Source organism: Arvicanthis niloticus, chromosome 15, assembly GCF_011762505.2.
Source record: "Arvicanthis niloticus isolate mArvNil1 chromosome 15, mArvNil1.pat.X, whole genome shotgun sequence".
NCBI lineage: Eukaryota > Metazoa > Chordata > Mammalia > Rodentia > Muridae > Arvicanthis > Arvicanthis niloticus.
The window spans coordinates 71,876,833-71,893,540 of NC_047672.1; the positions used below are offsets into that span (position 1 = coordinate 71,876,833).

A 16,708-nucleotide genomic window follows, 5' to 3' on the forward strand; every position below is an offset into this window, starting at 1 on the left:
TATGAAAATATAAAATCTCATATGATAAATGTCTCAGCTTCAGGCTGGAGAGGTGGTTCAGGGTTGGAGAGCACTGACTGTTCTTCCAGAGGTCCTGAGTTTAATTCCCAGCAACCACATGGCAGCTCACAACCATCTGTAACGGGGATCCAATACACTGTTCTGGTGTGTTTGAGACAGCTATCGTGTACTCATATAAAATAAATAAATTAAAAAAAAAAAAAAAAAACCAAAAGCCTCTCAGCTTTAGTATGAGAATGACGTCTAGTACCTACCTGCACCTTCTCCATCATGTTCTTTCAGAAGAAAACTTTTATTGCAACAGGTCTTTATTTTCTCCTAGAAATTCCCAGCCTACCATGATGTTCATGCCTATAATCTCTACAACTCTGCATGTTGAGACAGAAGGTGTACGAATTCACATCAGTTTCAATACATAGCAAGCTTGAGACTAGCCTGGCTTACATGTCCGCCTGTCTCAACAAACCAAACCAAACCCAAACCCAAACCCCAACCCCAAACCAAGTAAGCAGCTTAGTCAGCAACACTAAGTCCAAAACCCTGCTGACATTGTATCAGCGTTTGCTCAAGATGATTTCTGGTATCCAGTAAGTTCATTCTCCCAAATAGTAGCTATAAGATACGCAGTCCGATACTGCATACCCCCCTGTGGGCTTTTCTGTGTGGGACAGAGCAGCTCTATTCATTGTGTGTTAAACTTGTAGAGCTCTTTTACACACACACACACACACACACACACACAAACACATGCACACACTTGTTTTTTGTTTTGTTTTGTTTGTTTGTTTGTTTGTTTGTTTTTTTCGAGACGGTTTCTCTGTGTATCCCTGGCTGTCCTGGAACTCACTCTATAGACCAGGCTGGCCTCGAACTCAGAAATCTGCTTGCCTCTGCCTCCCAAGTGCTGGGATTAAAGGCGTGCACCACCACTGCCTGGTCCACACACACGTTTTAGCGGTTCTTTTAAGTAAAATGGTAAAGCTATCATAGTCTGGATGTGTCAATACTTCAAGGAGATTTGGGACTCATTTTGGAAATCCTAGGATTTGGCCTAATATCTGCAACTAACTTTAGGTTTTAATTTCTGGTTTTTTTTTTTTTTTTTTTTTTTTTTTTTTTTTTTTTTTGTAATGAGATTGGGATGTAAATAAACCATTGTCTTTGCAGCCTGGAGTATATAAGGTCATTGACAGAGCAAAGGCATCTACAAATTTTTCATTAAAATATATTAATAGCTGTCATGGTGATATGATAGATCCAGATATTGTTGTCAATGTTATTAAGTCAGCCTTTTGTGATACACCAACTGGAGTATATTTGACAATAATCTATTTTATAATGTATATAATCAAGTGGACCATTATTCAGGCAATACAGACTCTTCAAGTTCTTATCTGGTCCACCTTGTGGAGTAAAGCCCTGCTGCGAGGGTTCATTCTGTCTGCTTTCCTTGAGCAGAGCTGACGGGAGAGCTTGGCACAATGAAGGTCTGAATCACGGGTTGGCCTTTGGAAGGTAGGGCGTGTGCTCCTTGTCTGTCAACAGTGGGTATAGGTATGTATTTCCCAAGGTGGTTTGCTGTACCCATTATATAATGTATAGTATATGATCGCTCTTAGTGGAAACAGTCACATCTTGTCTATTTAGGTGATACACAGCAAGTGATCACCTGGAAGGTATTAATATGGTATTTTATCAGGAAAGCAGTGTTTTCCAAGTGATAGAATGAAGATGCTTCTAGTAACTGCCTGACTTCAGGGAATGCTATACCTTAACCACATCCCAGATGTCTGCATGGTCTTTGAAGTACTTGGTCACCATCTCCTCAAATGGATCATCAAATCCAACTATCAAGGCCTCCCAGTACGTTGTGTGAAGAGTATCATTCGACAGGTAAGACTTCAGAAGGAAACCCACCCCCTCAAGAGTGCAGTCCTGTGTCTAGTAGTCAGTTTGGTTGCCTTTCGACGTGTATTCAGTTTATAGTGAAGGAATTAATAAGCAAAAGAAAGCAGCATGTGAACATCTGCTGTACAGTTTTTTTTGGCATATCAGCCTTTTTAAAGATGAGTAATGTATATCCATACATTAATAATTAATAATATAATAATAATAATCAAAAGTTATTGCATTCAGTATATTTACTGGAAAACATCCACTTAGTTCTTGGGAACTTAATTTAAAAAGGGCAATTTATTACGTTGTTTTGTGGAGTTTGTTTGTTTGTTAGTTTCTTTTGCTATTTGAAGTACCACAGATAGACTAAGCTAAAGGGGAGCAGGTCCTGAAGACCTGGCTGCAGTGTGGTGACTGTGGCTAACAACTAACATCTGAGACCCGATCCTCATCTCCACACAAGAAAGCAGTTCGACTCAATGGATAGACCAGTTACTTGTTTGTGGTAATTATCACATAGTGTACCTGTATAGAAGGATAACAGGTATCAAATAGGAAATGTCTTTAGTACATATTGTCAGTTGCATGTGGGTAATGTTAGCGGGAACTGCCTTGGATCATAGGAACAGTAGCTTTAGAAAAAGAAGGTAACTTTTTTTGATTTGGAACATGATAATTGTACATGGCATACATTCCATAGGAAATATCATGAGATTGGTACTTTGATTATCTTACCAAGTGAGAACCTTTATCAAGGGATAGTTTAGACAAGTACTCTAATAAATACTTGTAGGATGAAAGTATGTATAGATAGAAGACACTTCCACCTGGTGTTGCCCACCAGGGTTAGATTTTGCCATTGGGCATATTAAGCCTGCACAGTATTTGTGGCCTGTACTGTCCAATTTAAGAAAGTTACAGATGTCGTTTAATTATCTGTTACGATATTGTGGGTTAGCATGGGTAAGGCTGAGGTTACTGGTGAGGTTGCTTAGTTTTTTTTTTTTATATGAAACGTTAGGAGTCTTTCCTCAGTCACCAGGTTCAAAGCTTATATTAGGCCTGCCAAGGGGTTCCAGCCACAAAAGAATTCTGTGTGTGTGTGTGTGTGTGTGTGTGTGTGTGTGTGTGTGTGTGTGTGTATGTTATGCACATATATACACATGTGTTAGTTTTCAATTGTGACAAAACATTATGACCACACCACTTAAAAAAATAAAGGCTTTAATTGTGAGGTTCACGGTTCCAGAAGAGAGACTGTGCCTGTCATAGTGGGGAGCATGGCAGCAGCAGGAGCAGCAGCGGAGAACTTACATCTGATCCACAAGCATGAGGCAGGGAAAGGTAGGGTAGGTGGGTGGGAGGAAGGAGAGGTGACAGGAGAGTTCTCAAAGCCCACCACCAGTGACACACCTCTTTTCACAAGGCCACACATCCTAATCACTTCTCACCATTGGCTGACTAGGCATTCAAATATATGAGGCTAGGGGTCCATTCCTACTCAGACTACTGCAGCATGTGTGTGTGCTTACCTGTGCTGGTACATTATGGGGTCCATTCTTACTCAGACCACTGCAGCATGTGTGTGTGCTTACCTGTGCTGGTACATTATGGGGTCCATTCTTACTCAGACCACTGCAGCATGTGTGTGTGCTTACCTGTGCTGGTACATTATGGGGTCCATTCTTACTCAGACCACTGCAGCGTGTGTGTGTGCTTACCTGTGCTGGTACATTTGGTAGCTGCAGATTGATGATGAGTGCTCTCTTCCTCAATCATTTCTTTACATTAATTTTTGAGAGATCTTTTACTGAACCTGAAGCTTACTGCTTTGAACAGACTGGCTGGTCAGCAGGTCTCTAGGATTTACTGGTCTCTCGGTGTCAGTGCTGACGTTCAATATCCGGCTTTGTGTGGATAGTGAGGATACAGATGCAGGTCCTCACGCTTAGTTAGTAAGAATTTTGCCCAGCCATTGTCCAAAATCAATTAATCAAGATTCCCCCCCCCACCCCCACTGTGTGTGTGTGTCCATGTGCGTATGTGTTTGTATCTGTATGTTGTTTGTTTTTTGACACAAAGTCTCACACTCTGTAGTCCTGATTTGCCTGGAACATTTTATGAAGGCAAGGCTGGCTTCATACTTAGAGATGCACTTGCTTCTGTCTCCTAAGTGCTGAGACTAAAGGCCATTATCATGCTCAGCCTTCAGAATTCTTAAATAGAAAGAGAATTATGGGCTAGTGAGATGCCTTGTGATGTGTTCTCTTGTCTCCAAGCTTGATGACTGGAGTTTAGTCCCCATGTCTCTCTCTCTCTCTCTCTCTCATAGTGGAAGGAGATACTTCTGTCAGCTGTCCTCCAGCCTGTACACATTTGCCTTGTACACACATGCATGTGTGCGTGTGTCTGTCTGTCTGTCTGTCTGTCTCTGTCTGTGAACGTAATAAGAGAAAACAGTGATTCTCACAGATTTGTTAATTGAGAGACAATGGCTTCAGAAAAGGCCTTTCTTAACAGGGCAAAAAGTTTGTGCTTATGCAACTGTACATGATTCTGTTTTTAAACCCGTTTTATAAAATCTATAGATTCTAAATGTGTGTAGTGAAAACATCCTAGATTGTATTGTAGCCACCTCCTCACATTGTCCTCCCATGTCACACATTGGCAGTGCCTTTTGTCATATTACAGATGTTAACTCAGGAGTTGGAAGAAATGCCAAGTGTTTAAAAGAAACGGCACGTGGCAGCTCACAGCCACTGTGTTTCTCCAGTGCCAGAGGGTCCAACACCCGCTGCTGACCTCCATGGTCACAACATACATTGTGGCACACAACACATGCACATAAAATAAATAGTTTTTAAAAGAGGGGGCTACAAAGTGAAAGGAAAGGTAGTGCATTTTACACCATTTAACAAACAGCACTATGTCTTTAATGTAGAAGAGCATACACAGCAGTGGTGAAATCGCATCTGTTAATCCATGCACTTCCTCTGCCGTCACCTGTCGTGTTTGTAACTTTTAGTGACAGGTCTAAAGCTTTTTAAAAATAATCTTATTGAAACAGATGAAGTATCTTGTAATTATCCAGGATCAATTGTGAAATATTAAATAAAAATAGGTGTGTTTAAATAGGATATCCTGAGGCTTTTTATATGACTTTATGATATGATTGACTTTCCAGGACTAAGTATGGCTCTGTGGTAGACTTTGTGCTTAATGTGTAGTGGGCCCTGAGTTCAGTCCTCAGTATTGAGTGGGGTTGGGGGTTGAGTAAAGAGAGAGAAGAGGAACATGAACATTTTAGATAACTATCACTTTATTTAGAGAAATTGAATAACTACTTTTGGATGACTGCTGAGAAGAATACCCAGGACGCTGTCCATGCTTAGCAAGCTGCATTCTCAGCCTGAATCACAGCCTTTGGTCAAATTTAGTAGTCCTGGCCATCCTGCAAGCCTCTGGCTGTAGGTACTCTGTATATCGCTCTCAGACTTTGGCCCAGACAGCTTCTCTGGCCTCAGTCATGGAGTCTTGTTTGTCTCCTGTGCTTTTGCCTTGTAAATCATAGGTTCTATTCTATGACTGGTTTCACCGTGTCCTTCTAAAATTCAAATAAAGGGGACTTGTGTTGGCGTCCTGTCTAGTTTGTTAAACAATGCACCTAAGGTGAAAGTTTCTTAAAGTCTTTAAAGTAGGTTTCAGTTGCTTACATAATTCAGGTTGAAGTTGGTGTTATATGTTTTAAAACTTTATTGTTTAAATCATCGTACTGTTTAGAAATTTTGTAATGGGGTGTCTGCTTGCCAGTCTTGAAATACAGCAAAGCTCCAATTTTGGTAAATTTTCTGTAATTCTATAAAAACAATTATAGATTAAAGCCCTGGGTTTTTAATAATTAGCATTAACTTTATTATCACGATGTAAAGTAACATTGTATGTTGTGTCAGACGCTCATTGCTGTTTTGTGTTCTGTCATACGTCCTTGTGTCTGCGCTAGCATAATACCCACAGTTGGAAAAAGCCACTTCAAGGGTTTCAGGAAATAACTCAGTGGAAAAAGTGCTTTCTGTGTAAGCATGAGGACCTGAATGTGGCTCCCTAGACCCCACATAAAGTCACACAGGCACACACGCACGCACGGTGTGTCTCTTCCTTTCCTCCTTCCTTCCCTCCCTGCCTCTCTCCCCTGTTAAAATAACACCCTTCTTAGCCAGAGAACTCCGTAGTGCAGGATTATAACTGTAGGGTGGAATGAAATGCGGATTTAGAGAAAGTAAGGTTTGTTTTTCTAGATGAGATGGTATGAGCCTGTAATCCCAGAAGACATAGGAGGATCGAGGTTCCAGGCCTGCCTGAGCAGCTGAGTGAGACTGTCCGGAACTAAGAGATACAATTTAGTGGTGGAGTTGTTACCAGGACCTTCTCCAGCCCGTTGTGAGAGGTGGGCTCCAGCAGCTGGTCTCAGCTCAGTGCCCTTAACATGGACTCACCCACACTTACTGTTGTCACTGCTTCAGGGCTCCTGCTCTTCAAGTTCAGACCAGAAGCTCTCATTTTACAGTTGTGGATTCTGTGCTATTCTGATTTTTATCCTGTTTGGCACCGTGTTGTGATTCTGTGCTAACTTAAATTCTCTTCAAATGTTGGGTCCTCAGCTCGTGACTCCTAGAAGTGTCTCGGTTTCTGGGGGAGTCAGTCTTGTTTCCATCCCTGCTCTGTCCATCCTCACGTGGAGCATGGCAGTCCCATTCTCTTTGCGCTGCATAACACTGTAATAGGAATTCCCAGACTTCTCCATGGTGGCCTTGATAGTCACTTTGTAGGGTTTGTCCTTTTGGTTCTACTGATGATTGAGATTGTCTGGTAGGAAGTTTTCTGGGCTTATGGAAGGAACGCCCTCTGGTGTTTCTCTGCATTCCCACAAGTAATCAATTTCTAAATTAAGGGCCATTTCATGGCGACAGTCCATCTAGCTGCCTCTTGGGGTTCCCATCATGCCTCATTAGTTTGATACTAATGAAGAGTCAGGGAAAGGCCCAGCTTCTGGTGTCATATATTCAGGTATGAGAATAATGAAGTCTCCCAGTTGCCTCAGGATTAGAACATGGTATAGAAAATTATTCCCATTATGTTTCTCATTGCATTTTACAGTTCTGGGGAAGCTTCATTCATGGAGAGTGAGTAGGACCAGAGATGGCTCTCTGGAGGAGTTTCCACAGTTCTCTGGATTTACTCTCCCTTTCACCTCAAGGCCACAGGACCTATTTCTAGCAAGTCCTGGTGGGGAGAAGCAGGTCTGTTGTGGGTGATCCGAAGGACACCTTACTGAGCAGCTTGACCAAATACCCTATTTCACAGGGCCGTGAGGCGAGCATGATGTGAGGAGTGACAGGCAGTCTGCCCTTGGCTTTTAGTCATCGTGACTGTCCTGCGTAAATGTCTCTGAGATTGCTCGTCTGTATTATTGGGGGCATGTCATCATTTTAACTTACTGTTGAAGGTCAGCAGTGTTATCTGTGAAAATGAGGTCAGAGGTCAGCTTTCATAGTCACAGCTGAAGGTCTTCTTTGAGCATCTAGAGGTAAGGAAAACAGCGTGAAGTCTAAGTATTACTACCAAGATGCCCCATAAAAATGATAATTAATTTCTTTTGTATCAGAGACTAAGAAGTGAGACCCAGTGCACCTCTGGCCTCAGGTCAGCTCTGTTACTTGTCTTGAGCTTCTTCTTGTTTTGGGCCTTGTTTTTGTTTTCTAGATCATTTTCAGTTCTTAACTATATACCAGTTTAATGGATATGAGTCTAGCTTTTATAGATAAATATTCACATAGACGCCTGGGACTGAAGAGATGGACAGAGGACTTGCTGTGCAAATGTGAGGACCTGTGTTTGTCCCCCAGCATTCACATAAAGAGCCAAGCATGGGTGTATCCCTCTATAATTCCAGTAACAGAAGAGACAAAGGCCCTGGGGCTTGCTCAACAGTTTGCCCAGCTTAATTGATGAGCTCCAAGTCCCAGTGATAGGCTAAGTCTCAAAATGCCTAAGGTGGGTCAGATGGCTTCTGAGGACAGAATCCTGAGGTTGACTCTAAGTCTTACATCTATACACATATACATGTACATATATATATGTGTGTATCTGTGTGCTTTGGTATGTGCATACATACACACACCTGAATGCCCACTTCCCCTAAAAAAATAGAGAAGAAGTGGAAGTTTATAAGTTAAGCACCTTGTCTGATAACACAGTAACTATTTGAGTAACAGGTTTAGTCCCAAGGTTGAGTAGTTTTTTTCATTGCCCTGTGTTGTGTCTCTTTAATGATTACTTACTGATTATGAATGATTAATGATCCCAGTACATTGGTGGAAACATCAGGGAGGCAGTTATACTGGTTGCCTTTTAAATTTAATTCTTGATAAGTTTATATATGTATACTCTTATAATGTATGTTGATCGTACTCACCTCCTGTTCCCTGCTTACCCACTTCCTGTGCCCCCTAGAACCCTTTTTCCCAACACATCCTTCTTCTGTGCTCATGTCTTAAAAGAACAACAACAACCCTACTGAGTTTAATTAGGGTTGTTTGTATGTGCATAGGTGTGGGGTGATTTAATGGGTAATGGGCAACTTACCAATGGTTTTGCCCCTGAAGAAAAGTAAAAGAAAAGTCACCTCCCCCAGTAGCTGCCTCACTGGGGATGGGATTTACAAGCCTATTTCTATTCATGCTGGGATGTTGTGGGGGAGTGGGCACGAGTGAGTCTTTTGAAGGTAGATAGCCCCAGTTGTCGTGAGGTCAGAAGTCCAGAATACAGTGTTGCACAGCCCTTCTTCCTGTGTTCCAGCCTGCACATTCCTTCCATTCTCCTTCCTCAGTGTGCCCCGAGCCTGGGGAAGGTGGGGTGCTGCTGATTATGGTTGCCCTGCTTGAAGACAGAGCACTCGGCAGTCACTTACTTTCAGCACTTAAAGCAGTTATGAGCTTATCTACTATCTACTACCTACTGCAAAAGGCAGCTCTCTGAGAGCAGCACTAATCTTTGGAGTGAGTTGCTGGCACAACTGCACTGGTGTGAAAGGCCTTGTGTATCCTTCTGACTCTAGCAGGCCCTATTTGGTGACTAGGAATTATGGGGAGGACAAATGAGAGCTAGTTACCTGTGCGTCTGTTGTACATCCTTCCCTGGTAGCTCCTGGTACCCACTCTGACTCCTCCATTTCTGCTGTTCTGCCTCAGGCAGTTTGCTAGGCTGCCTGGTGCTCATTGTCTACTTTGCATTTCTTAGTTCATTTGCTTACATTGTCCCAGTGGTGGGGTCCTTGTGCTCTTTCTAGCCATTGTCACCTCATCAAGGTGCAAGCTGGCATTACTTTAAGAGATTCCCCTGAGAATGCTTCTCTTGTCAGGGTGCATCTTTGCCAGTGGAAACTAATGTTAATGCATTTCCATAGTGAATCCATTGTTCCTACCTGCAAAGCCTACCATACAGTGAGGTCTTTTACCTGAAAGGCTACGGTGGAGAGATAACATAGGCATGAAAAGGTGATCAGAAAAAAAATTTAAGGAAGCAAGATACTGATATTTGCTTTAGGTTAATATTTGATGAAAATTATAATGGGGATCATCTTAATTTATTGTAGTTGAAAGACTTGTTCAAATATAAAACTTCTTTTGGTTTACACAGTGGAGCATGATCTATGAAATATCATTGGATTGGCCCAGGACCATTGGATAAGTGCAGTTCTTACTCTTTATGAAAATAGATAATGCTGTCTTTCTTGCTATGGCTCCTGTAGTAGTTTATCCATGGTTTAAGTGTGTTGGGTTCCTTTTCCATCCTTCATATATGTGTGTGGGATGCATAGGTGTATGTATGAAGTGTGTGTGTGTGTGTGTGTGTGGGGTTGTACATGTGTGCATGCTTGCACATGTGTGTGTGTGCTTGCATACGGGTTCATAAGCATATGGAAGCCTGAAGTTGATATCAGAAATCACCTTGTCATTTTTTTGACCATATTCATTGAGTCATGATTTTTCTGACAAACCTAGAGCTCTCCAGGATGGCTAATGTGATATTCAGCCTACTCTGGGGAACTCATGTTCTGCCTTTTTGAGCTAGAGTTCTAGGAGGAGCTGCTACGGCTTTCTGACAGTACATGGGATTCTAGGGATGCAGACTGTGATCCTCAGGCTTGTGAACCAAGCCATCTCCCCAGTTTAAGCTTACTTTAATTGGGGATTCTTTTGATTATTTTTTTTTAATCATGACTTTCAGGGTTTGTTTTGTTGTGGGTTGTTTTGTTTTGTTGTAGTACCAGGGTCTTAAACAGTAGGCAAGTGCTTTACCAGTGGCTACACATTCAGCCCAAGGTAACATATTGAACATTATGTTTTGAATATTATTACTTTTTTAAAAAGTCGTTTCTTTTTACTGTAATGTTTTCTTTTGTTCATTTTATGGTTACTAACAACTCATCAATAGCTTATCAGATCACACTTACTGCACCCGGAATTTATTTTGGGAATTTTTTGAACAGTCTCCCTCACCCCCAGCTACTGCTATGAATTGGGTCAGCTCTGTGAGTACTTGTATGCACCCTGAAGACAGAGAGCTTTGTTCATTGTTGGTGTATCAAACACCTCAAATAGTGTATAGCCTGGGGTTGGCGTGCAGCTAAAACTCCATAAAACAGCTTCAATGTCATTGTGGGATTGCAATGCTTCTTTTGTACCCAGTTAAGAGGTAATCATGATCACCTCTGCTTAGATTTTCCTGCTAAGATTTTTGCCCCTTTTACTTTGTACTACTGTTGCACTGTCTCTGAGAACTATTGCGCTAGGTATTTAAGATAGAGAGAAACATTGCTTTTGCAGCCTTTTCCCAGTATTGTACTTAAAAAAATAAGATTTGTTCTTATTTGTTTTGTTTGGATTTATTTACTTATTTTGTGTATATGTGTGTACAGTGCCCATAGAGAGACACAAAAGAGCACTAGATACCCCAGAACTGCACTTAACTAGGCGACTGTGTTGTGTGCTTAGTACTGACCCTGGGCCGGCTTCTAGAGTGTCACATATTCTTAATTGCTGAGCTGTGTCTTCAGCCCAACATTACACTAATAGTCTCTTGTAAACAAGGAGCCTGAATTATGGTGGTACTAGGTGTTGAGAGTTTCTCATTCTTGGAAACATTTTCAAAATAGACTTTGATTTTGGAAATTATTTTAAGGATTCTTCTTCAATGGGGATAATTCCAGAAAGCATGGGCTTTACCTTCCTATCAGCTGGCATGATAAGCTTTGGTTTGTTCTAAACATTTCTATTCAGATTTTTTTTTTTAAGTTGGGGTTTTGTGAAGCCCAAGGTATCTGTGGACTCACTAAATATTTGAGGGTGCTTAATTCCTGGCCTGCCTGCTTCTAACTCCTGAGTGCTGTCATTCCCGGAGAGAGAGCAGAACCACATCCAGCTATTTTTTTTCTTTTTTTTCTTTTTTTCTTTTTTTCTTTTTCTTTTCTTTTCTTTTTAATATTGTAGTGTTGTATAGAAACTAAGGGTATTTTTTATTTAAATAAAAATTTCCCTTTTCTGCAGCATTGACAGTAAACATAAGGTAGAAGATTCGCTTGAATTCACAAGTTCAAGACTAGCCTTGGCAATATAGTGAGGCCCTGTCACAAAAACAAGTAAAAGCAAATACAAAACCACACATGAAGAGCGGCGAAGTCCAACAGTAATGAAATGCAGCTTCATACCCAGTAGAGTAGAGAAAAATTTAAAGATATTTCGATGAGCATGAAGGGAATTAGAATGATTATACATAGCTTATGCTGTACATTGGTTCTGCCAGTGTGGTAGGAGGCTTACTGTAGTTGCCATACAGCCCAGCATTTCTCCCTAAGTATGTAGCCACCAAAGCAAGGACGTAATGACCACTGAAAGCTTGTACATGGATGTGCTATTCACTAGCCAAGTAGTAGAAACACTTGAGATTTCCAGTGAGCAAATGAATACAGACAATGTTATTTGGAGGCGGGGGCTCAGTGGTCAAGAATTCTTGCTGAGAACCTGAGTTTGGTTCCCAGCACCTACATGGTTTCTTATGACCATTTATAACTCCAGTCATATGTGTGGTGCCACATTCATATATGCAGGCAAAACACACACATACTAAAATAAGAATGAATAAGTCTTTAAAGAGTGCCATGTGTCTATATAGGGGACATTGTTCAGCAATAAAGGAAGCATAACTGATGTGTGCTACCCAGCATGAGCCTCAGCCATGATACCAGTTAGGAAAAAAAGCACTTGGGACTAGGCTGGCCTTTTATATATCAGGGTGCTGGGACTCGGAACTTGAGCCTATAGATGTAAAAGGCCTGGTGCACTGATGTGTATCTATAATCCCAGCACTGGTGAGACAGAGACAGGAAGTTCCCTAAGGTTTTCTGGGCAGCCATTCTAACCAAATTGTTGAGTTTCAGGTTCAGGAAAAAAAAAATTTTTTTTTTTTTTTAACTTAAAAAATAAGTGGGGAGGAGGATAGGGAGCTATTGAGGAATCCACCTACTTTTGACATATGGTCCCACACACATGAACATTGGACATGTTTACCCAAACACACAGAGACCACTTTATATGAGTCAGGCACATAGCTTAGTGGTTAGGACTGTAGGAGTTGGAGGAAGATGGGAAATGACTGCTCATGCCTGTGGAATTTCTTTATGGAGTGATGCAAATGTTCTGAATTAGCTAGTATCATATCAATAAACATGATAATGTAGATTTGAAATTTTAAAAGATGCACTCATTTTTATTTTCTATGTATGAATGTTTGCCTTTGTGGGCTATGTGTACTGTGTGTACCTTGTGCCTGCAGAGGTGAGAAGATATCACTGGATCTACTGGAACTGGGCTTAGAGACCATTGTAAGGTATATGTGAACCCAAGTCCTCTGTAAGAGCTCTCAAGCCCTGGATTTATTTTCATATAAAATTATTATCAAAGGCATTATGTCTGTGAGCATAACTGAATCATAAAGTAATGTGCATTGGTTGCCTGTGAAGCGATTGCATTTTTTTAAAAGTAAATGTCTATCTGTGCCTATAAAATTGTATTCCATTTTACATGTGGAAAGATTACATATTTGTGAATAAATAAGTTACAAAGTAAAGTACTAATGGGTCCTCTCTCTGATTTATTTTACTCTGACCAGGTCCTTCAAGGGTTAGATTATCTACACAGTAAGTGCAAGATAATTCACACCGACATAAAGCCAGAAAACATCTTGATGTGTGTGGATGATGCTTACGTGCGAAGAATGGCAGCCGAAGCCACTGAGTGGCAGAAAGCAGGTGCTCCTCCTCCCTCTGGGTCTGCAGGTGAGGGAGCTGAGCCCTCAGTGCTTCAGTCTAAAGCTGTGCAGTGAAGGCAGCTAGTTTGATGTCTGCACACACATTAGGAACTTTCTCTAAGAGTTTGGATGCTGAAAATTACTTTTGCTTGAGATGATATTTGAGTAATTTTTTTTTAACTCTTTGCCTTACCTTACCTTTGCCCTGTACTAAAAGACTATCTAAATTCTTAGCTGCTGCTCTTGTGTGGTCCAAGTCTCTGTGTAGGGAATATGACAGGTTTCTTGTAGCCTACCTGCAGTCTTATGATTGTTTTCTGATTATGTTTCACAAAAATGTTTTAATGTAACTGCCTCCTTCTCAGTTTAACTGATCCACTTGGTATTCGCTGTGGAAGCTCTAGGGTGGGGAGTGGGAAGAGAAGCAGGGACTTGAGCATCAGTGTAGTTTCTCTTGTAAAGTTGGTGGGATTCACTGGGAAGACTGGAATGCCTGTGCTTCACTCTTGTCTGACTGACAGGGCTCCAGAGAGGTGTGCTGTCACCTCATCTCAGGTGCCATCGTGATGCTCTCATATTAGCTCATGCAACCAATGTATGAAGCTTTTGATGCTTGCCAGGATGAATCCTAGAGCCACTGCGCAGTGCGCTGTGTGTGTGATTTAGTTTCCTTGTGTGGCGCTTTCTTAGGAGTTTTCAAACAGAACTGTGCATCCTCTCATCTAACATGTTCATTGCCTTGTTCGCAGAACATGTTTGGTTCTGTGACTGATTTGTAAACTCTTCCATTTCTTTTTCTTTTTCCTCTGTATTCAGTTTATCAGTGCTTTGAGAGAGGCTGTTTGCAAGACAAGTGGCTCATATTCACAGCCTCTCCGGTGGCCTGGAAATGCATAGTCTGTTTGAATTGTATAAACTGTTTCTAGGTTCCTGTCTTTAGCAATCTCTGAGGTTAAAGTTTTTCAAAGTTGGATAGTTATTAAAAGACAGTATTATTTCATTTTGCAAATCAAATCCTAAAGGTGTCAGTTTTCCTCTGAATACCCATTTTGTTTTATTTTGTTTTAGTGAGTACGGCTCCACAGCAAAAACCTGTAAGTATTTACATGTATATTCAGCATGTCAAAAGGAACTGCTCACTCTTGAGCTTCATAAATTACGTAGCAAATATTATAAGCGTCATTAATTTAGAAGTGGGCATGTTTGTAAATGTTCTGTATCATCAAAAAAATGCATGACTTCCTGCCCTGAATGGGAACAGTCCAAGCTGCTGCAAAGCCTGTCTCCTCCTGGGCTCTCTTGGCTGCTGTTGGCCAAGTCTGGTGTATTGCAAGGTTTTAGTTCAAGTTTAAAATATAATTGTTCCAGAATCTTTTTTTAACTGACTTCTGCTTGGCCTCCAAGTATCCTGTTTTGCCAAAAATCATTTTAATTTTTCATAGCTAGCTGTTTAAATGAGAATGAGCATCAGCTATTCTGTGATCCTCTCGAGTCCCTGAGCCTGGCTTGGAAGAGACGGTCCAAGTCTGACGAATTGTTACAGGGGAGTCCAAATGAACTTCGGGGTTTGGGTTTATGGGCCTGTGAAGCTTTTCGGGCACTTGTTGCTGAGACTTACGGCTGTAGCTTGAGGCAGACAAAACCGTGGCTTTTCCTTTTTTGCTTTTTTATATCATCTGCTTATTTCTGAAAGTTCATGGTATATTGGCTGTTGTTTACAGCTTGGTATCAGAGCCAAACTCAGACACAGTGTTGTTGGCACCTGTCTTGGCAGGTGTTTGTTTTTGTTGTTAAGGAGTGAAACTGATTCTGGATACAGGCAGCAGCAAGGAAAGCTTGCAAGAGAAGATTCTTGCTCAAAGCCAGGTATTTTACCATGCTTAGCTCTCCTAGACTTTTCTCAGAGAAGTTCGGGAGACTAACAGTGTGAGCACAGGCCTCCCTAAGGAGGCTCTGCTGGCTGGGTTAGTGAGGGTTACTGAGATTGTTGTCGAAAAGCACAGTTGGATTTACCATGTTACCAACATGTAAACTCCTGAAGAATGTTTTTAAAGAATGCTTTTCTGACCCATGACATCATATGCCCACCTGACCCATAATTTCTTACCATGTTGTAGATAGGAAAAATATCTAAAAACAAAAAGAAAAAGCTGAAAAAAAAGCAGAAGAGACAGGCTGAATTGCTGGAGAAACGCCTACAGGAGATTGAGGAACTGGAGCGAGAAGCTGAAAGGAAAGTCCTAGAGGAGAACGTCACCTCTGCAGAGGCTTCCAGTGAGCAAGATGGAGAATACCAGCCAGAGGAGAAACTGAAAGAAGCCGAGTTAGAGGACACAACTGAGGAAGAGACAGCCAAGGATAATGGTCAGTACTGCTCACAGCAGGAGGGAAGGTTGCTGGCTGTGCAGGAGCTGCACACCTGAATGGTCCCTGAGCCAGAGTATCTTAAGTGTATCTAACACAGACACAGATGCCTTAGGTACCAAGGATAGCTTTCTCTAACTCCTTGTTGGAGATTACAGAAAGCAGCTGATACTTATAAAATGTCTGGTAACATCTCCAAGTAGGTTCTTGAAAGGGGGAGGAGGATGTTTATCCTAATGAACATTATCTTCATATATTATTGTTAATCACAAATATTCCTTTATTTTGTGATTAAACTTTTTCCCAACTTTAATGTAGCACAGATCTTATTCTAGAACGGCAGAAGAAAGGGTTACTGACTGGAGAAATGGATCGGTAGTCTTGCAGAGGAACCATGGTTGGTTCCCAGGTAGCCAGTGCGGTGTTGCTCACAGCCGCTTCTAACTCCAGCTGTAAGGGGGTTCATGAGTGTGTTCACACACACACTCACACAATTTAAAATGAAAAAAAAAATTTTTTTTTTCCCACAAGACGTGGGAGGAGGCGGGCGGAATTCGAACACGCGCACGAGAGACCGGTGCCCTCTGCAGGCGGACACCTTAAGGGCCGAGCCACTGCCGGTTCACTAAAATTTTTTTTTTTGTTTTTTTTAATTGTTGGTACCCAAGGTTTTTAATAACAATCACTCTTCTTTTACTGACATTTTAAAAGTGCCATCTTAAGGGCACACAGCACATTCCAGAGATGAGATAGACTGGTTGGCAAAGATGGCTGGAAAGCCAGGATTGACAACCCAGGTTCAATTCCTGGGACTCATACAACATAAATTCATTCAGTACATTTAAGTTATAACCAACCTCATAATCTTAGGCTCACATATACACCTGGCACTAAAAATGAGACTTAACACCTTAGCTTTGTAGTTAAAAACCATGAATAGGCTAGGTATGGTGGCATACACATTTAATTGCAACACTAGTGGGGTAGAGGCAGGTGGATTCTAAGTCTGAGGCCAGCCTGATCTACTGAACAAGCAGCGCCACAGAGAAACTCTGTCTCAAAA

The 16,708-nt window shown here is 41.4% G+C and overlaps 1 protein-coding gene across 17 annotated transcripts in view; it reads left to right on the forward strand.

The window, feature by feature from the left end:
• Srpk2 (SRSF protein kinase 2) overlaps window positions 1-16,708 on the forward strand; it is a 185,292-nt gene that overhangs the window by 145,685 nt on the left and 22,899 nt on the right. For 12 of the 17 annotated variants that reach the window (XM_076913161.1, XM_076913166.1, XM_076913157.1 and 9 more), the window contains 4 exons: window positions 1,808-1,914; window positions 13,144-13,309; window positions 14,350-14,375; window positions 15,399-15,645. In XM_076913161.1, the coding sequence (XP_076769276.1) occupies window positions 1,808-1,914; window positions 13,144-13,309; window positions 14,350-14,375; window positions 15,399-15,645 (546 nt within the window). The remainder of the gene's footprint in view (window positions 1-1,807; window positions 1,915-13,143; window positions 13,310-14,349; window positions 14,376-15,398; window positions 15,646-16,708) is intronic. The other 5 variants (XM_076913167.1, XM_076913164.1, XM_076913158.1 and 2 more) reach the window with 1 other exon arrangement.